The sequence below is a fragment of the Dipodomys spectabilis genome, unplaced genomic scaffold, assembly GCF_019054845.1.
Source record: "Dipodomys spectabilis isolate Male_0828 unplaced genomic scaffold, ASM1905484v1 ptg000225l, whole genome shotgun sequence".
Lineage (NCBI taxonomy): Eukaryota > Metazoa > Chordata > Mammalia > Rodentia > Heteromyidae > Dipodomys > Dipodomys spectabilis.
In genome coordinates, this window is record NW_024870902.1 from 1881553 (window position 1) to 1908244 (window position 26692).

Consider the following 26692-nt stretch of genomic DNA (forward strand, 5'->3'; position numbering starts at 1 on the left):
AATCCTGGAGACAGAGAACTGTATAGTGTTAGGGAGAAAGCAAAGATTTAGGAGTCTTAGGCTCAATCTCAATGCTCTACTTCATGGATCATAGGGTCTTGAACAGGTTGTGTAATTTTACCAAATTTCAATCTCTTTACCAAGCTGGGATAATAAAAGTAATGATTTCACAATGTGGTAGACTAAACTAAGTTAGAGTCTAGTAGTAGTGGTGGTGTCATTTAATGTCTTTTCATGAAGTTAACATGATTGTCTTTCCTTTAAGAATAAGAAATAAGTAGATTAAAGTAAGTATCTTCTTCTACCATACCTTCTCCCCCAAACAACTCAGAATTCTTAAGAGCAGACATTCCAAAAACATGCACTATCATAATGTGTTGTATGTAATTAAAAAAACTAGTTTTCTCCAATAGAATAAATGTCCTCTCAGAAATATTAGTCAGGTGCTGGTGGCTTGCGCCTGTAATCCTAGCCACTCAGGAAGTTGAGATCTGCAAATCATGGTTTGAGACCAGTCCAGGCAGGAAAGTCTGTGAGACTCTTATCTCCAATTAATAACCAGAAAACTGGAAGTGGAGCTGTGGCTTAAAGTGGTAGAATTCTAGCCTTGAGCAAAAGAGCTCCGGGACAGCATCCAGACCCTGAGTTCAATCCCCTAACTGACAAAAAAAGGTGAATATTATGATTAAAGTAAAGGAATATGCAGTATAAATATCTTCTGGCAAAAGTACTCAGTATTGTATATTAAATGGGAAATGAGGGATCAATAAGTGTCATCAATAGTAGAAATAGTATCAGCAGAAACTCTTCCTACACACCACACATTTCCCTCAGGTGCACCTGCAAGCCACTAGGTGAATTACTTGATGTGTTAGAATGAAATTGAGCAGGTCAAATTCGAGAACAAATCCCAGAGATAAAAGTTAATCTAAAAATTCAGTAGCAGAACTGAGAAGGGTTACACAATGTGCACCTCCTCTTCTTTCTCCTTCATATTCGATTATGATCTCTAAAAGTACAGGAGTGGGGGGTCAAGTGACAGATTCTCCTCCAGTCTTCCCTCACATCTGTGAACTTTGTGCCTACTTCCTCTTCACAGTGCAGTGTGGCTTCTTCTCTTCAAGTTCCCTTCAGAACTGTTGGAGGGCTATCATGTATTTGCTGAGTGCCATATGAGTAACGGCACTACTAAAGGATGTGCTTTTTGAGAATACCCAGAGGATTGATGTAAACACTTGTACTCTGCTTGCACCAGGATGGTTTTTGTTTGAATTGCTATGATTTATTCAAGTAAACACAAGAAGGAGAGTTTGCAGAAATACAAAATAAAAAGAATTTATGAAGCTTTATTTTTTATATTGTAGTGAAATAACCAAAAAGAAAATTATCTGGGGATATAGTGATAGAACTAGTGGGGTCAATTTAATCTAGCTTTCTCAGAGTTTGAAGCAGTGAATTTTATTTGGACCCCTGAGGTCTCTGAGAGTTAATAAAGCTATAAACAATTTAGTAGCAGTTTTAAATTTCCAAGACTCTTTGAAACATATGTAGTCTCTCTGAAAATATACAAGGCTGATTAAACTCGGAATCTTTAAGTCAACACAGTACTAATTTTGATTGAAGCTTTGTATTTCTAAAACAGTAGGATGATGTTTGTTTGTCAGTGCATTGCATGCACTTTGGTATTTGTAATACATTGGGGTGGTAATGTTTGTTTAGCTAAGTTATAGAAACAGCCTAAATGCTCTATAAAGGATGGATAGATCCATATATTATATTACATATTACATATTTATTATATTATCATAATATAGGTAATATTGTGTATATATCATGTATATATATTATATATATACACATATGGAGTAATACAATGGAGTTATATTTTCTCATCCATCAGGAAGAATAGTAGAGAAAAATGGATGAAGCTGGAACAATTCTGTTAAGTGAAGTAAATCAGTCTTAGGTAATCAAAGGATATAGTGTTTTCTCTCATATGCGGAAATTAGATCTAAATTATAAATTAGATGTAAATTATAAACATATATGAAAACATATACAGGGCCATATGCATATGTATACAAGAAAATAGACTACAGTGTGGTATATGCAGGAGGTGATTCCAATGGCACAGCTGTTTTGAACAACTAACAAATAATTGTTATTGTTGTTGTTGTTGGTTATGAGGCTTGAACTCAGGTCCTGGGTACTGTTCCTGAGCTCTTTCACTTAGGGCTAGTGCTCTACCACTTTGAGCCCCAGCACCACTTCTGGTTTTCTGGTAGTTAATTGGAGATAAGAGGCTCATGACCTTTCCTGTCTGGGCTGGCTTTGAACTGTGATCCTCAGATCTCAGCCTCCTTGAGTAGCTAGGATTACAGCTGGTAAGCAGCTGGCTAACAAACAGTTTAACCAAATGAATATCAAGAAGCTGTTGTTGTGAGTGAGCGAGGTCAACAGGAAGAGGGGAGACAAATGGAGAGAGGAGCAGGAAAGAATGCAGCCATAATATCCAATATACATGTGTAAAAATGGAAGTAGGATCATCAAGTGTGTGGGTGAGGTTGGAGAGCTGGGGAGAAGGACGGAAGGGGTGCCATTGATCAATATACATTGTACTCATAATGTTGAAATGAAACCCCCTTATGGAACCACTTATGAATAATGGAAAACAAAAAAATGACTAAGTAAGTACATAAAGTAAAATGAATGCCCAAAATGAAATGATATAAACCATATAAACCATGATTGAAGAGCGAGACCTTATTGTCATGTACTGACTGTTTTAAAAGTATTCCCTGTTAGAGAAGTAATCACATTCTTAGGAGGTTTGTGTAATAGCAGTATCAATAATGTGGTAGCTTTCAAATGAGCAAATTATGATAGTGACTAAGTATTTGGAGTTTGACTTACAAGAAATAAAACCCTTTTCCCAGCAGCCACTGGCTGTGTAATCTTAGAAAAATAACTTTAAGTTCTGCAACCTTTCAAATACGAGAATAATCAGACTTACAGGTGGACTTGTAGATGTGTGGAAAGAACTAAGACAATGTCTGGTTAATCTGGGGGGAGCTGAGCATTTACCCAGGAGAGTTAAGAATCTTCCTACCTGAAATCCAGGTATCTGTCACACATGGTGAAGGCAAAATCATCTGAGTTTGACAACATTCCCAATACAAGTGTGAATGAAAAGAATGGGGGAGTAGGGAGCTATAGCGGTCCAGATGTGGGAAGGAAAAATGAAAAATGGAACGGTGTTGAAAATTTGAAAAAAGAACCTTAAACAATACAAGGAAAGCAGTGTTGGCAGGTGCTGGTGGCTCACATTATAATCCTAGCTACTCAAGGAGGCTGAGATCTGAGGTTGGTGCTGTGGCTCAAAGAGGTAGATCGCTAGCCTTGAGCAAGAGAGCTCAGGGACAGTGTCCAGGCACTGAGTTCAAGCCCCACTGCTAACAAACCCCAAACCGTATAAGATGATACTAAGCGAAATGAGCTCTAAGACATGGACACAAGAGGTTTTACTTTGTTGTTTTTAATGTACTATGTGATTTTTTTTGTTTCTTTTGTAAGTTCTTCCCCCTAACGTATATCCCCTGTTGTCACTATATTTGATTTTGGTACTCTGGTATTGTATATACATTTATTTGAATTAGGAAAGTGAAGGGGAGCAACAGAATGGTGAGTCAAAGGACAGCGGGGAACCAGCGCAACAGCGATATTCACAAGACAATATGTTGGAAATGACCTGTACAATTCGGGAGGTTTGGGGGGAGAGAAAGTAGGAGAAAAATGAGGGAAGGGGGTTAACAAATTTGACAAGAAATGTACTTATCACCTTATTTATGCAACTGTAACCCCACTGTGCATCACCTTGACAATAAAAAAAAAGAGAAAGCAATGTTGAAAAGGGTGATAGGATCAAAATATATTGTATTTGTAAACTGCATTGTTAAATTGCAACTCTTTTGTACACTACTTAAGGATAATAATAGTAGTAGTACTAAAAATAATACTAATAAATAGAAAGCATTGCCTGGAAATCAGTGAAATGGTTGATAGTGCAGAGTGGGAGAAAACATCAAAGTAGGCCCAGGGTTAGCTCTATACAGAATTTACTTTCCCTTCTCCTAGGCCATCCCTTACCTCCCAGCTGTGTTTAATGACCAGCAAACACAAAATGATCAGAAAACATGACCTCTCCAATGAAAGTGAACGTAAGGATGGCCAAAGCAATCAAGACTCAGGAGCAGCAATCATGGCTCTGCAAATAGACCTTCCCCTCCTGCACACGCCGCTTCAGCCCACAAGTAAGAATTTATAGGAGAACTCTGAAAGGCTTTAGATCACTTCATGTCCACATAAATTTGGACAGCGAGGGGCTATTTTCATATAGTACATGTGCTAAATTTGTCTTTCTTTTCGCAAGACCAGTTTAAGTCACCAGATATATGTGCTAGAGATGAAAGCTTGCATTTGTGTAAGAGGAAAAGGGGAAAGGAACTGAGAAATGAGTCTCTACACCCTCGGTATTGTTAGAAAACATGGAATCTTTCTCTAGGATGGGTTAAATACGAGTCAGGCACTGGTGGCTCATGCCTGTGATCTTAGCTACCCAGGAGACTAGGATCCAGAGGATCCTCTACTCTTGAGCCACATCCTTTGTTTTAGTTATTTTTTTCAGTTAGGGTCTTGCTAACATTTTATCCAGGCTGGCCTGGAATCTTGATCCTCCTGAGACCTACGTCCCACTTGGCTGGGATCATATCCATGAGCCACCAGACCTGGCCCCTATAAATTCCTTTCAAAATAAAAGTGCTAAATTGCTATCATAAAAATGTCTCACATATCTTCATTCTTGACTTTCTAAAGGCTCCCTGAAATGTTTTGTATATTCCTTGTGGATGCTTATTGAATTAGAGAGATTTGTAGTTGATATGTGAACTATTTTGAAATAATGGTGATTATTGAGCCTATATAAATTTGGAATGAAGGCTGTGTTGTTCTTGCACAAATCTGCTAGTATGATATTATTATGATCAGCTTTTCCAGTAACTTGATAAAACTGCAGGCACCACAAAATATAGGAAAGGCACAAAGCTGGCAAAAATATAAAGCCTGTTATGTGACAGAATAAAACATTCTGTGTGTGTGTGTGTGTGTGTGTGTGTGTGTGTGTGTGTGTGTGTGTGTGTGTGCGCATTCCAGTACTGGGCTTGAACTCAGGGCCTGGATGTAGCTTTTTTACTCAAGGCTAGTGTTCTACCCCTTGAGCCACCCCTCCATTTCTGGCTTTTGAGTTGTTAGTTAGAGATAAGAGTCTCACAGACTTTTATAACCAAGCTGGCTTCAAAACATGATCTTCAGATTTCAGCCTTCTTAGTGCTAGGGCTACAGATGTGAGCCACTTGTGTCCAGATATATAATAAATCTTAAGTATGATATTTATATAGTAAATACTGAGCAGACAATGAGTATGAAATATTAAATGGCCAACTGCATTCTCAAACTTACGTTTAGTTAATAAAAGCCACTGGACAGAGGCTTTAACTAACTGTCTGTTGGCAGTTGGAGATACAGGCATGATAACAAAACCAAGTGCAAATGAAGGAAGGATGTTTTATTATTATCTGTTCCCCAGTGACAGGCACAGTCAATGCTAGATGGGGGTGGGGTGGGGTAGGAGTAGTTAGAAGTTAGAAGTGCTACAAATATGGCAGCCAGAATGACAAGGAGGTCTCAAAACAGAAGTGAGTGCTCCAAGACCCAGAAGCTGGAGAGATGCATGTACAAGCGTCACGTAGGCGTGCCTTTTGATCTCCTGCACTTCGCCTTCCTCCATTTTTATGACGTGTGTTCAGTGTACACAGGAGGTTCCTGGTAACATTCCCATACAGGCATGCACTGTATCCTGATCACATGTACTCCCTCCATCCTCCCTGTCTCCCTTCAAGCCTGCTTCCAGAGAGGAGTTCAACAGGTTTTGCCATTCTACTTCCATGTACTTGTACAGAGTACTTCAACCATATTTACCTTTGTTCCACTTCTTTTCACTGATACCAACTCACACACAGATCCTGACATTCTTTTTGGTCTTTTAGTTTTGTGGTAGAGGATTTGAACTCAGAGTCTTGCACTTGCTATGGCCCTTCAGTCTTGCTACTACTTGAGTCTTGCTTCCAGCCTTAAAAAAAATTTCTCTGGATATTTTTGAGATAGGGTCTCACCACGTCATCCTAGACAATGATCTTCCTATTTATGCTTCTTGCTGTTCCTGGGACGACAGGCATGCATCAACACACTCAGCCTTTTCTGAAATGTTGCCTGATCTTGTCTAGAACTACAAGAAGCTATTATTACAGGTGTACTAGCCACCATGTTCCCAGCTCCTGTCATTTCTTTTTCCTTTGTCCAGTACTGGGGCTTGAACTTGGGGTCTCATGGTCTTCTAGCTTACTTGCTAAAGGCTGGTGTTGTATTACTTGAGCCATGCCTCCAGTTCATCTTCTTGTTGGTTACTTGGAGATGGAGTCTTGTGAACTTTTCTGCCTAGGTTGGCCTCAAATTTGGATCCTCCAGATTTCAGCCTCAGCTGTAAGATTACAGGTATTCGCCATTGGCACCTGGCTCTGTCATTCATGTCTAAGGACTAATTTCCACATATGAGACAGAACATACGATGTGGATCTTCAAAATTGGCTTATTTCATATAACATATGATCTCTTATTCTATTTCCCTGCTAATGACATAATTTTATTCTTCTTAATAGTTGACTAATACTCCATTATGTATGTATGTCATATTTTTTTCTATTTGATCATCAGTTGCTGATACTCAGGATTTTGCAAAAGACCGTTGCTCCTATGGTTAGACAAGTTCCAGAAGTAACAAACTCTTTCAGAGAGCATACTCTTTATTTATTTATTTTTGTATTTTTTGTACTTATTTATTTAGTTATTTATGGATTTCAAGTTTTTAAAATTGTTATTGTAAAGGTGATACACAAAGGGGTTGCAGTTATATAAGTCAGGTAAACAGTACATGTCTTTTTTAACAATGTCCCCTCTTCCCTCATTTTCTCCCATTTTTTTCCCTCCTGACTCCCTCCCCGACAAGTTGTATAGTTCATTTTTGACATAGTGTCTAGTGAGCGTCTCTGCTGCCTCTGTTCATCCTTCGAGAGCATACTCTTTATGTAAGTCAACCCATTCAGAGCTTCTCCCCTCAGCCACCTCCTTGCTTATGATGCTCATGTGCTGAGTGAATTATTCCTGTGCTCTGACCACCCCATGGCCAGTGGCAAGGAGATAATAACTCTAGTTCTCAGAGCCCACTGAAATCACCCAAAGTAACTGACATTGAGCCCGATCCTAGACGTTGCCTTGCCTTCCCTATGGATGCCATGCAGCAAGACTTCATTCACGTTTCCCCCTTGCTCCCAGCCCTGCCCCAGGACTTCCCCACGCAGCACCGAAGGCCAGCGCGACACCTCTTCCTCTGGAGAGCTGTGAATAACAAACAGCCTTCTCAAAGGTCTTCTCACCTGTGGGCTCACCATACCCAACTAGTAACAAAAGTCATATTTTAAGACTACAATAAGTAGATTCTTAAAAGTTTGAAGTAATGTTTACTTACATTTGCATCCTATAGGCATTTCCTGTGTCCCTAACTGATGTCAGGGTCTATTCTGCTTACACAAGCACACATGTCTTATATCTACAGGACTCTATTTTTTTTTTTTTTTTTTGCCAATTCTGGGACTTGAACTCAGGGCCTGGGATCTGGCCCTGAGCTTCTTTAGCTCAGGGTTAGCTCTCTACTACTTGAGCCACAGCATCACTTCCTGCTTCTTCTGTGCGTGTGGTACTGAAGAATCTACCCAAGGGCTTCACGCATTTGAGGCAAGCACTCTACCACTAAGCCACATTTACAGCCCTACAGGACTCTATTCTCTCTTGTGTGACTTCCTTTATCAAAACACCAATCCCAGTCTTTTCTACATCTTGAGAGTGAATCGTTATATTCAGTGGTACTCAAAATGTTTACCAAGCAGCCTGCCACATCACTGCCCACTCAAGACTGCTGCCAGCTCTTGAGTGGGGCTGGATGCTGGAGACACATTCTGGGTCTCCTTTAGCTGCTGGGTAAGTCCAAGGTTTGAGGCATCCCAGGGTAGGGTGTGAGGAAGGCTGTGGGGTTAGGGAGTGCAGTATTTCCCATTGTACTAACATGCTTGACCATGGTAAGATTGACATTGAATATTAGCCTTCATAATATATCTCTTACTCTTCTCTTCTCTCTTGCCCTGTTCAACTTCCCCCAGCCACTTACTCTATGAAATAAATGAGACATTTTGTGCATCCGTCTCTGAATAACGGCCAATGTCTCTTTTAATTGGTGCTGCCTGGATGATTCTAGAAGCAGCCTACCAGCTCAGAGTGGACTCTAAATGCTGGCAGGAATTCTTCACTTCTATTAAGACTACTAAAATTATACCTTGTGTTCAACATCAATAAAATGAAAATATAATGTGCCTTTTAATAAAATGGTTCACAGAAATGGAAATGATTGGATTTATTTCTTCTTGTCCTGGCAAGCAAACTAGTTGAAAGAGCATAACATATTTCATAAGCCAGCAAGTCTTTCAATATATTGTAAATTATAATTTGGTACTATGATCTTTATTTCCGTATTGGAAAAGTTAATGTGCTCACTAATCTAAAAAGTTATATCATTGACAATAGACATTCTAGCTAATGTAAATGAGCAGGTTCTGCTAACCTTGGAAAAGTAGGAAAAGAGAAATTATTCCAAAGTGATATAATCCATTGAAAAGAGTTTGTGTGCAAAGGAGGAGGCTACAATGCTTGATAAGAAATGTACTCATTATTTTGCCCATGTAATTGTAACCCCTCTGTTCAGTATTTTCACAATTAAAAAAAAGAGTTTGTGTGGTTAGGAACATTGTTCTACTACTAATAATCATCATAAATTTTCTACAACCATATTAGGTATCATCTAGGATTGAGAAAGAGTTCTATGATAAACATTTCTATTAATTATTTTATCCTGAACAATTTAACTACTACCATATGTCAAAACTTAGGTCCAGCTTTTCAGTTGAGAATATATGTTGCCAGTGATCTTTTGAGGTATAAATGCAATGTGATTTTACTTTTCTATTGACATTTTCTCTCACTTGAAAAGCTAAACAATAGATACTTCAAACCATGTGATGGGCCAATTATTATTGTTATATGAGCCCTTACCTCAGACATAGTAGCTTTCAAAGACTCTGCTCCTGACTAGACCATACTTTCTAACTACAAATTTATCAAGATCTAGAGTTTCCCTGCATGGCTGCAATCATCAAAAGCAAATTTGCATAAAGAATTTGCTCGACCTTTCACAATCAGCCATTAGACAGAGCTTTGAAACATAAATTAAAATGGACATCAAGTCCTTTGTGAGTGAGAAGAGTCTACCTTGTGTATGTAGTACAGTTGACCAGATGCCTTTGCTTATGCCCAGTAAAGCAGGCAGGTGTTTGGTTGTAGACAGTGAAAGTGGGGCCCAGAATTTTTTTTATGTCTTCTCAGATTCTTAGTTGCAGGAATACTTTCCGTGTCTTTTGGCTCAGCTACCCATTTGAATATCACAGGCCCATTGCTCTTAAGGCAGTCTGATATTTCTTTGAATGTCTTTTTAGTGCTTTCATTGAGAAACATCCACATTTATTTTAAAATAAACGTTTTCAACAGCTTCTAGGCAGAGAGATAAAAGCAGGATCTAACCCAATTTAAGCATACAACAACACAACTGAATCATTTGCTCCATGTATCTAGAGTACAGAGTTAGGACAGAATCTTGTCTAGATTAGTTTCCTCCTGAAATCAAGTGATTTCTCTATCTACTGGTAAGTAATATTCAGTCATGTGGAAGAATCTGAACAATTACTTGTTCATCTCCTGAGTGATTTAACACAGCATGGCTATGTTCGGGATCTTTAGAGAACCCAAGGGAAAAGCTGTCATGTGACTTCTAACTCAAGTTGTCTATGTCCCTGTGTCCAGGAGTACTGATATAGCCATGGACTCCAATCAGAAGGGAAATTCAGATCACACACCTGCGAGGCTAATGACGAGGCTGGCAAAGACAATTTATACAGTGATAATAGACTTGGATTTCTTGTCTTAAGTCTACCACTAGTAAGTTTTATAATAATAAATTATTCTCTCTCTCTCTCTCTCTATCTGTTGGTACCAATGTTTGAACTCAAGTTATCACACTTGCTTGGTTTGCTGGTGTTCTACCACTTCAGTCATATATCCAGTCCTGCTTTTTGCTATTTTTGTTTATTTGGAAATGAGATCTCTCAGTTTTTTTGTCTGAGCTGGCTATGAATCATGGTCTTTTTTGTTATTTCAGCCTCTTGCTAGAATTACAGGCCTTAGTACTGGCACCAGGCTATGATTATGATCTACAAAGGGAGAATATACATGCCTTACATTCAGAGTTGTTGTGAGAAATAAAAAGGAAATAATAGACAATATGTTTGAAATGGAAATCCTTGATCTTTTTCATATCACATCTTCTATGCAGTTGAAACAGCTTCTTTGCAGTTTCAGAACTTGAATCCCTTATTGTGAAGAGCTAACATATATTTATAAATTGTATAACTTCATATTAAGCAAATGTCATATTAATAAAAAGTAACTTGTGTGTGTGTGTGTGTGTGTGTGTGTGTGTGTGTGTGTGTGTGTGTGTATGTGTGTGAGTGCATGCATCCTGGAGCTCAAACTCTGGGTCTGGATGCTGTCCCTGAGCTGCTTTTTGATCAAAGCTAGTGCACTACTACTTCAGCCACAGCTCCACTTCCATGTTTCTTTTCTTTTCTTTTTTCTTTGTAGTGTAGTGGAGATAAGAGTCCCACAAGTTTTCCTGCCTGGACTGGCTTCAAACTGCGATCTGCATATCTCAGCCTCCTTAGTGGCCAGGATGGCAGGCGTGAGCCCTGGGTGCCCCACTCTACAAAGAAACTTTTAAGCTTAAAGACCTTGTCCCCTTTATTGGTCACGGTGACACCTCAAGTGCCTAGACAAAAACTGAATCTGGTAATTTTATGATACTGAATATAACGATGAGAAAAAACACCAGCTGCTGTTGTTGAGTGTTATATGTTAAGCATGGCTCACATACTTTACATATTTATTCTCTGTTATTATGGCTTGGGACTGATTAATCTGTCCTTCTCTGACAAATAAAAAAAATCACTGATCTACATCTACATTTAAACACTAAAAATCTATTTGATCTTATTTCTGAAGGTCTTTTATGACTGTTCTACACTGCATCAAGGATCATAATTTGGGTTGTCATCATGTCATTAGTGATGATTGACATTCCTAAGACACATCTGCATGCTTTCTAAATCTGGAAGGTAAGAATGATCAAATCTCTATTTTGAATTACTCTTTCAATTCAGGAAGCAATTCTAAACCACATCCTTAACTCAGGTGCTGCATGCCTGCTCTTACTATGTTTACTTTCAAGTATGTCAAATTGTTCCAAATATAAACACAGTATAAGCATCCATTTATTCATTCAATAATAGCAGAGCTCTGTATGCTGTTCTAGTTTTTTAACTAATTAATTTAGTTTATTGCCTTTAAGTAGTTGTTTAAGAGTTGCCATTTAACAAAGCAGTTTGTGAATACAATGCATCTTGATGAATATTACCCTTTTCAACATTCTTACCCATTCTTGGCCTACCCACCCCTTCCCTCACTTTTCTTAATTTTGTAGGATATACATTGAATTCTGGACTGCACTCTTCCCATCTCCTCTTCATTCATCTACCCATTTCCCCTTTGTCCCTCCTACCCCTTTCCAGTACCCAATTCCTGGTGTTTATTTCAAGGCTTGTGACAGTGAGCATTCTGCCTTTTATCTAACTTGCCTTCATACATTCTCTTTGAAGGCCACCCTACCAAAAACCCCACTTCGCAGTATTTCATCTTTTACTGCTGTCTTTCTTTACTGTGTTTACACACCTTCTTCTCTCACAGATTCCTTTCTCTAGAGAGGTATGAAGCGGTGTGAAAGTAATTTTCTCCTCCACATCTCCGCTTGCTGATTAACATTGCTAATTAGCCCTCCGAAGAGAACAGAATTGATGTTTCGCTTTAGTACACAATTCCAAATTGTGTAATGTTTACTTTCACATGCAACTTACCATTTTTATTTACTTATTTCTTGGTTCCCCAAGAAATAAGGTGACTCTCCCCATCTTATTAGAGTTTGCAAGTACAATCAAACCTCAGTAACTACGAGCAGATGGTTTCTAGGAGTCACGATTAGGGACAAAACAGGGGTACTCAGGACCTAATTCAGTGCTGGACTCTGAATGTGCCATTCATTCCTCCCATAGTACCACCCAACTTCTGCTAAAGGCATATCATGTTTCAACAAATCTAAAATTTTTACTCTATCACGCCAATGCCGTGCATTAGTATTTACTTTACTTCTGGGGCACCGATTGCTTCATGGATGGCAGATTCTCGTAAGTTTAGGGACAGGGAAACAGCAGACAGATCCCAGGGTTTAAACACAGGATTGAGTGCTTTCCTCCACCAGCTGAGCTGTGCAATGGGCAGGTGCACATTTAAAATGGTTGTTTGTGAGATTTCTTTTGATTTTATTTATTGGTCCTTCTTTGACTGCAATTGGTCAAAACTGGGCATAATGCGTCCATGGCTGCAGCAAGCTCACACTACCTTCCTTCAAAAGCTCCCTCCATAGAATGTGTGTGTTTGAGATGATGTTCTGTGGGTTTTCTGTCATTTCCATTGCCTGCCTAGATGAATGCCTCAGTGCCTTGTGTCCACTTTGTGTTCTCCTACCTGGTCTTTTGCCCTTCCCAGCTTACTCAATTCATCCCACTAGAAAGGCTTATTCATATTTCAGGGTGTAAGAACTTGACCTCACCACTCCCAACATTGCTTGTTTCTCTAAAGGGAAACTAAAGGTTTTGTGTTCTTGTCATGTGACACTAGTCATGGACTGTTCTGTGGCAGGATCTCCTGGGCAACAAAAAGCTGCTTTTGGACAGGAGACAAGTGCAATGAGCTCTGCACATAATCCCAACGTGACTGAGTCAGGTGGGCTATGGAGTCTCTCTGAGTCAGCCAGTGAGGAGCACACCGTACAAACTCTGGAGCCAGTGATCAAAGACTGTTTGCCCAAGGTCTTCACCATCCCTGGAAGGCTGCTTGAAGAGGGCCAATAGGCCATTAAGTCCAAAGAACATTAAAACCTTGTCATTTCTCTCCTTAGTTTACACAAGTTCAATGCAGCAAGCAGAAGGACTACTTACTAAGGCAAACTTTTTGTTGAGAATCATCTGCTCCACCAAAGAGGACTCGTTGTGGAAGAGGTGGGGCTGCATGTGGCTCCACATGTGTGGGAACCACCAGAACTCGTCCACCGACCCCAGCAGAAGGTCATCACCTTCATCTTCCTCCTGTGTCCCTGCAGGGGGAATTAAACCCTCAATTAATTCAGATGACATCTATCTGTCTGTCCATCTGTCTATCGATCTATCATCTGTCTACCTATTTAATCTGGCTAATTACGTACTCTCATATATTGGCAAACACCATTTACACTACCTTAATACTTCTAAAATGTGTACATAAATATAGCAAAGGTAAATCTGTTGGAGGACAACCACAGACTCTGATAAACCTTAAAAAAATGTTCTGGTGGGCATGGTGGCTCACTCCTGTAATCCCAGCTCCTGAGGAAGCAGAGATTGGGAGGATCGTTGTTCATCAACAGCCTGGATGAAAAGTTAGCAAGACCTCATCGGAACCAATAGCGGTCTATGATGATGCACACGTGTCATTCTAGCTATGTGCAAAGGTTAAACGGGAGGACTGTGGTTCAGGCCAGCCCAGGCAAGAAGGTGAGACCTTCTCCTCCCTCACCACCCCTGGAAATCACTAAAGCAAAAAGGGAAAAGGGCATGGCTTAAGTGATAGAGCACCTGCGTAGGCAAGAGCAAGACCTGGACGTCAAACCAAAGAACTGCAACAAATGAAAGCTCAACATGAAATATAAACATTGCTGCCAGACGGAAGCATATAACCATTCCCAAGAACTCTGAACCTTTAGTATCTTTGAACAATTTGTAGTTTGGAAAGAAGGTAATTGTGGGAAATGACTATGGAAACAGTGTGAGCCTCAGCAGGAAATCATTTTGACATGGGTTCTATGTATAGTTACAACAAAATAATTTCATCATTTGTGTTCCTCGGACACCTTATCATTAAGTCAGTCATTTTGCGGTAGTCTTCACATAGCAAATAGACAGTAGTCTCTTGGGCTTTCCCAGTACTTGAGTCAATCCTGATTTCTACCTCCTCCCCACATAAATTCTGGACAAAGTGTACTGAAAGTCTCTGGATTTTAAAGTCTCCCTCTTCTTGCTCCTGAGTTCTGTTCTATGCTACATAGACTTCCGGTCTTCCCTCACATCTGTCCTGACCTCTCTCCTTCATTCATTTGCTACATGGCTCTTTTTTTTCCTCCTGAAGTTTATTTTTTGGGATAGTGCAGCAGACCTCAGGGCTCTTCAGGGTAATAGGTCAGGCAGACATTATCCTGTCATCAATATCACGGCGAAATCTGCACTGAAAAATGTGGATATATCAGAATCGCAAAGGAGTTCAAGCTTATCGTAATTTATAGTAGGTATAATTTTATGCCTTTTCTTTTCTCTTCATAGCCTCATTTATTGTTTCATTTTAATCCTACTTTGGGGAATGTTTTAAATTGTAATTAATGAAATTGAGCGCAAGTGTCTGTCGCTTGGTATTTTAAAATTATGATGAAAATATAATCACAGTTGAAATGTCATTCACAATTGTATTGTCCTGGCCTTCTTTGTCAGAATGGGAGATAAGAAGAAGAATAAGGAGTTAAATTACTTAACATACTGCAGAACCAGGCTAAAACTTCCTAAATTTTATTGTATTTCTACTTAAATGATTTACCTCTGGGGCATTTGTTCTGCAGTATTTTCTTCTTGATATTATACTAAAAATCATCATTAACCAAGCTGTACCTTGAACGAGCATTATGTTCAGTACTTAGCACCTGATACCAAGTGAGGGCCACTACAGAGCTCACTTTAGGGGCTAAAAAACCTGATCTATAGGACAATAAGTAAAACTTACCCTAAGTCACTTATTGTGACATTTAATTAAGATTAATACACCCCACATTCAAGTGATAGCATCACTTGACAATAGCATCACTTGCTGACAAAATGTCGAGTCTAGAACAAAAGGTCAGAATGTTGGCTTTTGGAAAACAATGGGGTCAGATTTTATGTCATGGCCTTGTTCTTGATAACTAGTTATATTAAAACAAAGGCGATTTTACTGTCACTACATCATTTATTCATTAATTCATTTTAAAAATAGACACTTTTAATTTCTGCTTTCATACAGTGGAAACTTCCAACTGTTCATTTTTTGTGTGTCAGAAGTGACAAAGGAATTATACTGTTGAAGTACTTTCAACATCCATTTATGATACACTCCGAGGAGTGTAGGAAAGGGAGCTCTTATACTAATAAGGAGTCGCTGAAAAATATGTTATTGCAAGATTCCTTTTGAGAACAAGAACACATACATTGAAGTTCCCCACTGAAGTCAAGAATGAGACATGAGTGTCATTAGCACCAGTTTCACTTAGAATTGGCCTGAAGCTGAGTGTGGTGGCAAGTGCCTGTAATCCCTGCTTTGGGAGTCTAAGGCAGGAGGATTGGGAGTTCAGGACGACAGTGGAATACACAGTGAGTTTGAGGCCAGCCTGGATTACAGAGCCAGACCCTGCTTCAAAAAGTAAAACAAGCCAGGTGTTGGTGGCTCACACCTCCAGTCCTAGGACACTGAGATCTAGAGGACTGGGGTTTACAGCTAGCTAGGTAGAAATGTCCTAGTTAACCAGCAAAAAGCCAGATTGGTGTCATGGCTCAAGAGGTACATTGCCAGCAGTGATCAAGCAAGCTGAGTGAGAACTCAAGGCTCTGAGTCTAAGCCTCAGCACACACACACACAATGTTTTACAAGGGCTGGGAAGGTGGCTCAGTGGTAGAGTGCTTGCCTTGCATGCATGAGGCCCTGGGTTCGATTCCTCAGCATCACATAAGCAAAAAGAAAAAAGCCGTGCTGTGGCTCAAGTGGTGGAGCGCTAGCCTTGAGCTGAAGAGCTGAGGGACAGCGCCCAGGCCCAGAGTTCAGGCCCCACTACCAGACCCCCCCCCCCAAAAAAAAAACTTTTACAAATTAATAATAACAAAAAAACCTGTTCCTCAAAAGAGAATTTCCAAAGAGCTAAGGAACATATGAAAGATGCTCATGTACTGTTTATACCTATCAGAGAAACAGGCAATAAAAACATCAGATGATATTTTCCTATTGATGAGAAAGGCTCAAATTAAAAAAAGCATTGCTATTGGCCAGGTTGCCCTGCAGGGGAATATCACTCATGCTAGCGGTAAATACATACATGTATGTATTTGGTATGTAATTGGTAAAATCAGCTTGACAAACTGCCTGCGTGTTTTCTATGAAAAGCTTATCATATATCATATGTGTGCTGTCTAGCAGTTCTAGTCCCAGATGATAACCAATAGCAAAGAAGAGTGCTCTGGAGGATGAGAGCAACAATGTTCACAGCAGAGCTATTAATAAAAGCCAGAGCATGGAAACAGCCCACCTGCTTCCAATGCAGTGGAATGGATAAAGGAATATTGGTGCAGTCAGACAATGAAATACTACACAGAAATGAAAAATGAAAGAACTATAGCTTATACATCGGCTATGAAATGAAAAGTCATGTTGAACAAGAAAGTCTGGATACTGGTGAATTCTTATACATATCTTTGGGTAAATCAAGCTAAGCAGCTATAAGAGGTCAAGTTAGTGACAGTCTTGAGATCAGGCTAGTGAGTGTAAGTAACACACACTGGGGGGATTTGTGTTAATTCTCTCTCTCTTGATCTACCTCTTGAGTTAACACAGCTGTGTTCAGCTTATGAAAACTCACTGAAAGCCAGGCACTAGTAGTTCTAATACTGGTACACAAAAATAATTTCCTGAAGATTATCTTTATTATGTAGGCCTTTTTATATGTGTAAATTATAGTTCAATAAAAAACACATTCATTATATAATGCCATAAGCTTTTAAACCATTAACATTTTCTAAAGATTAGAAATAGTACGTTCAATGGAGTTAAATAATATAAAGAAGAATGCGGATGGGGAGAACATAAAGAATGTAATTAATGTGCCAGGCACTGATGGCTCACACCTGCAATCCTATCTACTAAGGGGGCTGAGACCTGAGGATCAAGGTTCGTAGCCAGCCTGGCTAGAAAACGTCCTTGAGACTCTTATCCCCAATAAAATACTAAAAAAAGCACAGAAGTGTGCTATGGCTTAAGCCTTGAGCAAAAGAAGCTCACAGACAGTCCCCAGGCCCAGAGTTCAAGCCCAAGAACTGACAAAATAAACAAATAAATAAAAATTTTAAAAAATGAATGTAATAACGTGTGCTGGCAAGATATACAACTCTAAAGGGAACATCCAATCTTGTTTCTTTTTTATTTAATTAATTTTAATTGTTATTATAAAGGTGATGTACAAAGGGGTTACAGTTACCTAATCAGGAAATGAATACATTTCTTTTTGGACAATCTCATCCCTTTCCCAATCCCATTTCTTACCTGTATGGTAAAACTTCCCTGAAAATCCCAGGTTGAATGTGAAATTTGTGATTTGTGCTCGCAAAAGATTTTGAGTATCAAGCAGAGCCTGAAACAGAGAATTAAGAAAAGAAATATATATATATATATAATATGCATATATATATATTTATCAGGTTGAGAATGGAATTGGGAAGTTTCAAAACAATAGCTCTCTTCTGCATTCAGAAGATAAAACCACTCCTTTGTACATGAGAAAATCTAATGAGGAAAAGTAGTTTCTTTGTTAACTTCACAAACTGAGATAATTCTGAGATCACATAAAGCATAACATATATTTAGCCTTTCATTTGCAATAAATCAGCAAAAAGTATTGGCTAGAAAACAAATAGTTGGGAAAAGTTTAATTTGTGCACAACAAAGGCACATGTATCTAGTACATAAAGCATTATCTCTGTTAGGACTTAGGGACATAAATTCTCTCATTGTAAGTGAAGCTATGTAAGAACACTTGGAGAAAGAAGGTTGTGATTTCTCAGATATACCTTTGGTCTTCCAAACACAAGACTTTTCTATCTTAAATACAAGATTCTCAAAAGATAATAGTTATTAAAAGAATATAGTATAATTGGGGCTGGGAAGGTGGCTCAGTGGTAGAGCGCTTGCCTTGCATGCCTGAGGCCCTGGGTTTGATTCTTCAGCACCACATAAGCAAAAAGAAAAAAGCTGGAAGTGGCGCTGTGGCTCAAGTGGTAGAGTGCTAGCCTTGAGCTGAAGAGCTGAGGGACAGAGCCCAAGCCCAGAGTTCAGGCCCCACAACCGGACCCCCCCCCCCCCAAAAAAAAAGAGAATATAGTATAGTAGAATAGTTCTGTAATTTACACTTTTGTTTCCTAAACAAAATATCTTTGGTGGTTAATTTTTTCTTTTTCTTTTTCCTGTTGATGCTGTTCCATAGTTTGGACTTCATGACTCCTGCTTATTAAACAAGCACTTTACTACTTAGCGATCCTTTTGCCTTTAGTTTGTTTTTTCAGTTAGGGTCTTATGCTAGCTTTACCAAAGTGGTATTACAGGACTGTACTACTATGGCTGACTCATGGTTCATCTTGTTAACTTGATTGGAATGAAAATGGCCTAGGAGATTAGCAAAGCACACACCTCTGGGTGTTTCCAGGGAGGATGAAAGTGGACAGGTCCAGAATGTGGCCAACACCACTAAGTAGGCTGAGTACTAGGTTGGGGAGAGAAAAAAGACTACTAGCTCAGAGATTCTCTCTTTCTGCTTCCTGGCTGCCATGATGTGAGTTGCTCTATTCTGTCATGAGCTGCCCCTCTGTGCCCCTCCCCCTGCCTGCCATGAAAATGGAACCCTCTGAGACCAGAAGCCAAAATAAGCACTTCCTCCCTTGATGTTGTTATGTGAGACATTTTATCACAGGGCTGCAAAATAGGCTAATGCAAGACCAAAATTCTTACAAATTAAACTATTTTGAAGCAAGATTTCAACTGTTATATCTTATAAAATATTTACCAGCCTATGAGTAATTAATAATTAATGGACTCTTTATTTCTCTTCTTTTCCCCTCTTGTTCTTTAATTTTGATTTTTATATTTTCTCTCTGTCTCTTGGGCAATTACACACATATGCACACACACACACACACACACACTATTGTACTCAAAACAAACACAAAACACCTAAAATATAATAGAAACAGCAGATATTAATTGTGCTTAGGCATAGTGAAGAAAGAAATTTATTTCTAGAGATGTTTTTAATATACTTAAGATGTAGTGCTTCCTTAACTCAGATTTCTGGAGTGGTTATAAGAAAAATACTACATATTTATCCATTATTTCCATCCTTTCAAAAAATGTGCTTATTACTAGTCAATTCTGTGCAAGGAGGTTAAACACCAGTATTACTCTTAGATTGTATCCTTTTCTCTAAGTTCCTCATTATTACAGAGATTTTATTTCACATCAATCTATTTTAAATTGAAATAGTCTTCAGTACTATGAACAAAATAGTGTAAAATAATATAAAGATACTTTGCTTTATTCTCTAATGCAATATCCTTAAATGATGTGATAATATATAGAATTCTAGTCATAAACTAAATTGGTGCCTAACTGATGTGATAATATAGAAACTCTAATCATAATCAGTTACATTGGTGCTACATTACCACATTCAAAGGTTGTATTTTAGGCAAGCAGACCATCTCTGATGGGCAGAGGACTCTGACGGGAGAGGGGGTAAGCAGTCATCACATCTGCACTGGTGCATTCAGCAGGTGTTTGGTTTCAAAAGTGGTGAGGCTGGGTGTGGGTGGCTCATGCCACCTCCAGCTCTGGGGCTGAGATCTGGAGAATCATGGTTCAAAGCCAGCACAAGCAGAAAATCCATGAGACTCCATTTCCAACTGAGCTGCAAAAAGCTGGGCTAGAGGTGTGTCAAATAGTAGAGCACCAACCATAAACAAGTTGAGCAAGCATGAGGTCTGAATTCAGCCCTGATACCACAAAAAATGAAAACAGCCACAGCGCCACTTCCAGCTTTTTTCTTTTTGCTTATGTGGTGCTGAGGAATCGAACCCAGGGCCTCAAGTATGCAAGGCAAGCGCTCTACCACCAAGCCACTTTCCCAGCCCCTTCATATATTCTTATACATTTACTTTGCTCAGTTTTGTCAAATATCATTTACTGCTCTTTTACTAGTATATATATATATATATATATATATATATATATTTATATAGTAATGAATTAGCCATTTATACATCACAACATAATTCTCTTTATTTTTGGCAAACAAAACCATTTTGAAGTAATTTTGAAAGCACTTATTAGGGCTTTAAAAGGGAATATAATAATCAAATCACAAGAGGATTTTGTTTTGAATATAATTGAACTCAAAAATTTTAACAATTTTCACAAATTTGTATCTGTATCTACCCCACTAGTTTCTTAGTTTCTCAAGTGCTCATTCTCCAAAGTCATGAACACTTAAAAGCATTTAAAAAATCTAGTTAAAGGCAAAATAGAATCTTAATTCAAAGAAATCACACTCTGAAAATTAAGAACAATGGTAATTTTATGTATCTTTATTCTTTATCCAATTTGTGCTAAAGCAGTGAATATGTCCAACAGCATAAATCAGAGACAAAAATTAAAATTAAACATAATTATAGTAGCAAGAAACCCATAAACACAGCCCTGTCTTACCTAATTTCTACCATTCCTAATGGTAAAGCAGTCTCTCACTTTCATATTCTAAGTGTAATATCTACATATTAGAAAGGGAAAACTATGCTCATTCTGCCAACTTAAAACCAAAGATGTTAAGGCCAAAGGTAAGAATGCATTATCTATGTTTTTCCATGGGCTTTCACCGAGAAGTTTGCTAACAACAGGGAAATGTTCTAGACATTATCTTTCTTGTCAAAATGTCTTTGGACAAGGTCACCACCTGCTGCATGCAAGTCCTTGAATACGACCTCACCAACAGGGCATGATAAATGAACACACATCTGGAAATGGAATGACTTAGAACTCTGACAATGATTCCTGCCTCTTGGCAGGCTTGAGTAAGTTACTGGAACTTTTCAAATCCCAGTTCCCTTCTCTGGAAAATTAAATAGGAATAACTTGATGACAGGTTTGGTGTGAAAGTGAAATGGCAAAATAAGTATATGGCCATGAACTCTTTCTAGCTCATGGACACAGAGTTGTAGACCTTTTATTTTTTCATTTATTTTTGTCCTGTCACAAATCCTACCTCCTATTTTTTTGTTACACATCTGAAAAAACAAAGAGAAACAAATGCCTAAAACTTTATACTCTCAAATTGATGCTTAGCTTTTTGAAAGTTGTCCAATCAGCACTAAAGAAGAAGATTATCCATCAGCTATATTAGAGTAACCTTCAAAGGACTTTGTTTGTCTTCCTAGATGACACTAGGGTACACTTTATTGTCCACTTGGTGCTTATTTATTTTATGTTTGAATTGTATTAACAGAGTTAGGACAAATGTTTATGTGAAACCTAAAAAGAAAAGACTTACATGGAAATTCTGAATTATTTCTCTTACCAACCTTAGCTGGTCTTCAATGTACATTTTGCATAGACTTTAAATTCAATAGTAAGGGATAATTCACCTAAAACATTTGTTGAAATGAAATTGGCAAATTATATGTGAGCAGGAAACAGGAAACCATTAAATGCAATTCCCACTAGGAGAGAATTGTGTATATTTTATTTAGCTTGTAGTTGATATGCTTAAGGAATCAAAAATACTAGTATACTTAAAAAAAGAAAGAAATGTAAAAAAGTAGTTTAGTTCGTAATTACTGTCAATGTTATATCTTTAGGAAACTATTACCTATACCTCATTCATTCAGTTGTGCCAAAAAAGGAACCACAACAATTTTAATAATTTAAAGTCCTTGCTTTTAGCAAGGTCTCATATGAGAGCAGAGGGGCACGCCAGTCTCTTTACTTCTATTGTAGGGCAAAAAGATTACCTTTAATACTTACACTGGTGTGCTGGCAACCCCTTCCATAGCATATCTGTCCTGCTCAAGAAGTGAATGGAACAAACACTTTGAAAAGCACATGCATTCCCACGAACAGTGTAGTGGTGTTCCCTTTTGGACTCATCCCTGCCAGCATCTACTATTATTTGTTTTCTTGATAATGGCCATTCTAACTGGGGTGAGGTGGAATCTCAATGCAGTTTTTATTTGATTTCTTTTATAGCCAGAGATGTTGAACATTGGCTGTGTCTAGTTTCAACTCTGGAAAGCAGTATGGAGGTTCTTCAAAAGACTAAACATAGAGCTTCCCTATGATCCAGCAATCCCACTCCTGGGCATTTATCCAAACAAATATAAACAAGGACACACTAAATCCACTATAACAACTATGTTCATTGCGGCATTATTTACCATAGCTAAGATATGGAACCAATCCAGAAGCCCCTCAGTAGATGAATGGATCAAGAAAATGTAGTATATATACACAATGGAATTCTATGCTTCCATCAGAATGACACCACCTCATTCATAATAAAATGGAAAGACTTGGAAAAATCATATTAAGTGAAGAAAGTCAGAACCAAGGAAACAGCTCTATGGTTTTCCTCATTTGTAATAATTACTATATGTCTAGGATAGTTCTAGCAGAAGATCACAATAGCTCAATAGCTATATACATATGGCCATATAAAATGATGCTAATCAAAGTGAACTCCAAGATATGGAAACAAGAGGTTTTTCTTTGTTGTTTTAATGTACTGTGTGAAGTTATTTCTTTTTTCTTTCATTTTTTTCCCTTTGGTTTATCTCCTGTTGTCACTGTTTCTGGTTTTGGTACCTTGTATATCTGATTTGGGGAAGGGAAGGGGTAAAACAAAATGGGAAGAAAGGGATAAAGGATGACCCAATGCAATGGTGATAGTCACAAAACACTATGTTGAAAATGAGCTTTGTAATTTGGGGGGAGGAAGATGGGGGAGAGGGAAGGTGGGAGAAAAATGAAGGAGGGGATAACAATGTTTGACAAGAACTGTGCTCATTACCTTATATATGTGACTGTAACCCCTCTGTATACCACCGTTACAATAAAATTAAATGTCAAAAAACAAAAAGTAAAACAAAGGAGGAGGCAACAATGCGCAATAGGAAATGTACTCATTACTTTGCTCATGTAGCTGTAACCCCTCTGTACAGCATTTTTACAATAAAACACGTACAAAAAACAAAAAAATAAGATATCACAATAACAAAAAAAGAGAAAAGCACACACATTGATAGTGTTCGCCAGTGACCCTTCCAGAAAGGTCTGTATCACACATTAACGTAAATGTAAGTTTAAAACTTCACTGTAACCTCCATGTCCTGTTTGCTGTGCATTCCCAGAGCCCAGTGTGATGTCAGGGGCGAGGGCAAGGGCAAGGTCAGGAGCAAGGGCAAGAGCAAGGTCACGGGCAAGTTAAGGAGCTGTTGAATTCCAGACACGGGTGAAGTTCAGATTGATCAGTCGTAAAATGAAAGCATGAGGATTGAAAATGGGCACTGTAGAATATTACTCATCCATTCATTCATCTGGAATATTATCTTTATTTTTTTGAATCTTGATAAAAAATGTCAACATATTTCAAATTGGAAAAGAAATATAAAATACGAATTTCAATTGCTTCTGGGAAAGCCTGTCCTAGGAGAGTACTTCTCAAACTTCTATGCATGTGAAAATCAACTGGGAAGCTTACTAACATGCAAAGTCTTGGATTTGAATCTAGATTCTGAGCAGGATTGCCGAAGGAAGGTGATATCACACTACATTCTAAGAGTCACTGAACTGTTTGTTGATTTCAAATGTTTTAAGGCAGTTTCTAATTCATTTATCTTTGGTGTATCCACAAAAGATCCCAAAACACTGTTCAGACAAATACTTGCTCATACATGATAAACATGGAAATAACCAAGTATCTATCAAAAGATAAATGACAAAAAGAAATTATTATGACATGGACATGTAATGAGATATTATTCTGCATGAAAGAAAATGGTACTAATACATTTGCAATGTTGACGAATTGCTACAGTCTTATGTGCAGTAAAAGAAATCAGACACAGTTATAAACTGTATGATTACATTTACCATAAAGTCAGGTGTAAGTGCCCTGTGGTCATGGGATCTCTTCTGGAGTGAAGAGGAGGTCTGGACTGGAGGAGATGGTGGTTGCAAACCATGCATGCATGTGCTAAGTGACATTGAAACTTATTTGTACTACAAAATGGTTTATTTTATGTAAGTAAATTTCACTTCAGTAAATGAAAACAAATAGAAGCTACACAGGTAGTACTGTGATCTTCATACTTTATTTTTTCCCTGAATTTTGCTTAAAAGATATCTCATGAATTATCCAGCAAAAATTATTTCCAATAGCTAGTCTATACCTTTCCATTGTTTTAAGACAACTCCTCAGAAACAGTATCAAGTGAAGCACATCATGAGCTGCTGGGAAATAATGACTGCTAATGTTCGTTATCCCTACAGTGGTTAGCCCTGGCCGTAGGTCCTGTTTTCTATTTTTCATCTTCCTAATCATTCAAATTTAGGCATGGTTGCCTAGATGTGATTACTAGAACATTTTTTCCTCAAGGCTCTAAGTTCTGCTCTTTGCTCTTGCAAGATGAGCCTCTTCCACATATTTATATTACTCATTTGCTCGTCTTTGCTTTAGTATAATCTTGCTGAAAATTCCCTTGACTATTTTATTTTATTCTCTTTTCTATGATTGTGTGTGTGTGTGTGTGTGTGTGTGTGTGTGTGAGAGAGAGAGAGAGAGAGAGAGAGAGAGAGAGAGAGAGAGATAAGGAGGGAGGGAGGGAGAGAAGTGGGAGGGAGGGAGGGAGAGAGAGATATATGCTGGTCCTGGGGTTTGAACTCTCAGGGCCTGGGCACTGTCTCTGAGCTTTTGTGCTCAAGGCTAGTGCTGTACCACTTAATCCATAGCTCCACTTCCAGATTTTTGCTGGTTAATTGGAGATAAGATTCTCCTGGGCTTTCCTATCTGGACTGACTTCAAACAGCAATCTTCAGATCTCAGCCACTCAAGTAGCTAGAATTACAGGCATGGGTCACTGGTGCCTGTCCTTTTTTATGTTTTTAACAAAAAAAAATCCCCAACTTTATTACGATGCAATTGACAAAAAATATGACATATATTTAGGGATTGAGAAGGTGACTCAGTGGTAGAATGCTTGCCTTGCATGTATGAGACCCTGGGTTCAATTCTTCAGCACCACATAAGCAGAAAAAGCTGGAAGTGGCTCTGTGTCTCAGGTGGTAGAGTGCTAGCCTTAAGCTGAAGAGCTGACGGACAGCACCCGGGCTCAGAGTTCAGGCCCCACGACCGACAAAAAAAAATAACATATATTTATAGTGTACAATGTCATGGTTTGATAAATGTATACACTGTGAGACCGTCGAACCAATGAAAACAGATAGTCTCATTTAAATATTTATTTCTTTTGGGGACCATCCTCTTTGAAATGAGTATCCTGTCTATGTATTTTTCTACTTTATTTAATCACAGAGTTTTATTACTAAAAATTACCATTTAATTAATGTAATAGTAAATTTAATAATCTTGATTATTACTACTGGTATACCTATATTTCATTTTAAATTGAAAATAAAAAGACTAGACAATCTTGTTGTGCTCTGCCTACTTACAGTATCCTAATATTTGGCATAAATCATCTAACACAAGCATATTTTATAAGAAAGTATTGAATATCTCATTGATTTACTTAATATTAAAACGGAATGGTTGACTAGTTTACTTTCAAACAATTGTAAAACCAAAAACTCATAAGACAAAACATCATAAACCAGGCTTTATCTGTGTATATCCTTTTAATCAGTTGTTAAGATTTCCAAGGGAGGCGATGCGGGGTCTGTCTTGCTCAGGGCAGTAGCTCCTGACTGCTACATGTTATTAAAGACTAAATGAATGAATGGATGGATGGTGAAGCCAAAATAATGCCCAACCAGGAGGTATCCTGTTAATTATGTTGTTCCATGTGGGTACATCTTTAATGTCAGATGGGAGCCTTTGTTTTGAAGAAAGAAAGGTGTTGGCTATAAATGCTTTAAATATATATGAAGTCAAGTTCAAGCTAATGAATAACCTCCTAATGTTGCTTTAGATCCATTTGTAAAACCTGCTTTGGATAAGCCAAAATGCTTTATAAGTTTCTCTGATGAGAAACTTTGACCTAATTGCAGATAGAGAAATACATGTGATCAGAACAGCTGTTAGAAAGAAAATAGCTCAGCTGGATTTTGTGATAGCCTGAATAAATCTCCGAATTCATACTTAGGAACTTAGCCACTATCC

At 38.3% G+C, this 26692-nt stretch overlaps 1 protein-coding gene across 1 annotated transcript in view; it reads right to left on the minus strand.

The window, feature by feature from the left end:
• The window catches only part of Ndst3 (N-deacetylase and N-sulfotransferase 3), a 144653-nt gene that overhangs the window by 69018 nt on the left and 48943 nt on the right, over positions 1 to 26692 (minus strand). Inside the window, exons 3-4 of the mRNA XM_042697588.1 lie at positions 17800 to 17887; positions 13377 to 13531 (exon numbers count right to left, since the gene is read on the minus strand). Of these exons, the coding sequence (XP_042553522.1) occupies positions 13377 to 13531; positions 17800 to 17887 (243 nt within the window). The remainder of the gene's footprint in view (positions 1 to 13376; positions 13532 to 17799; positions 17888 to 26692) is intronic.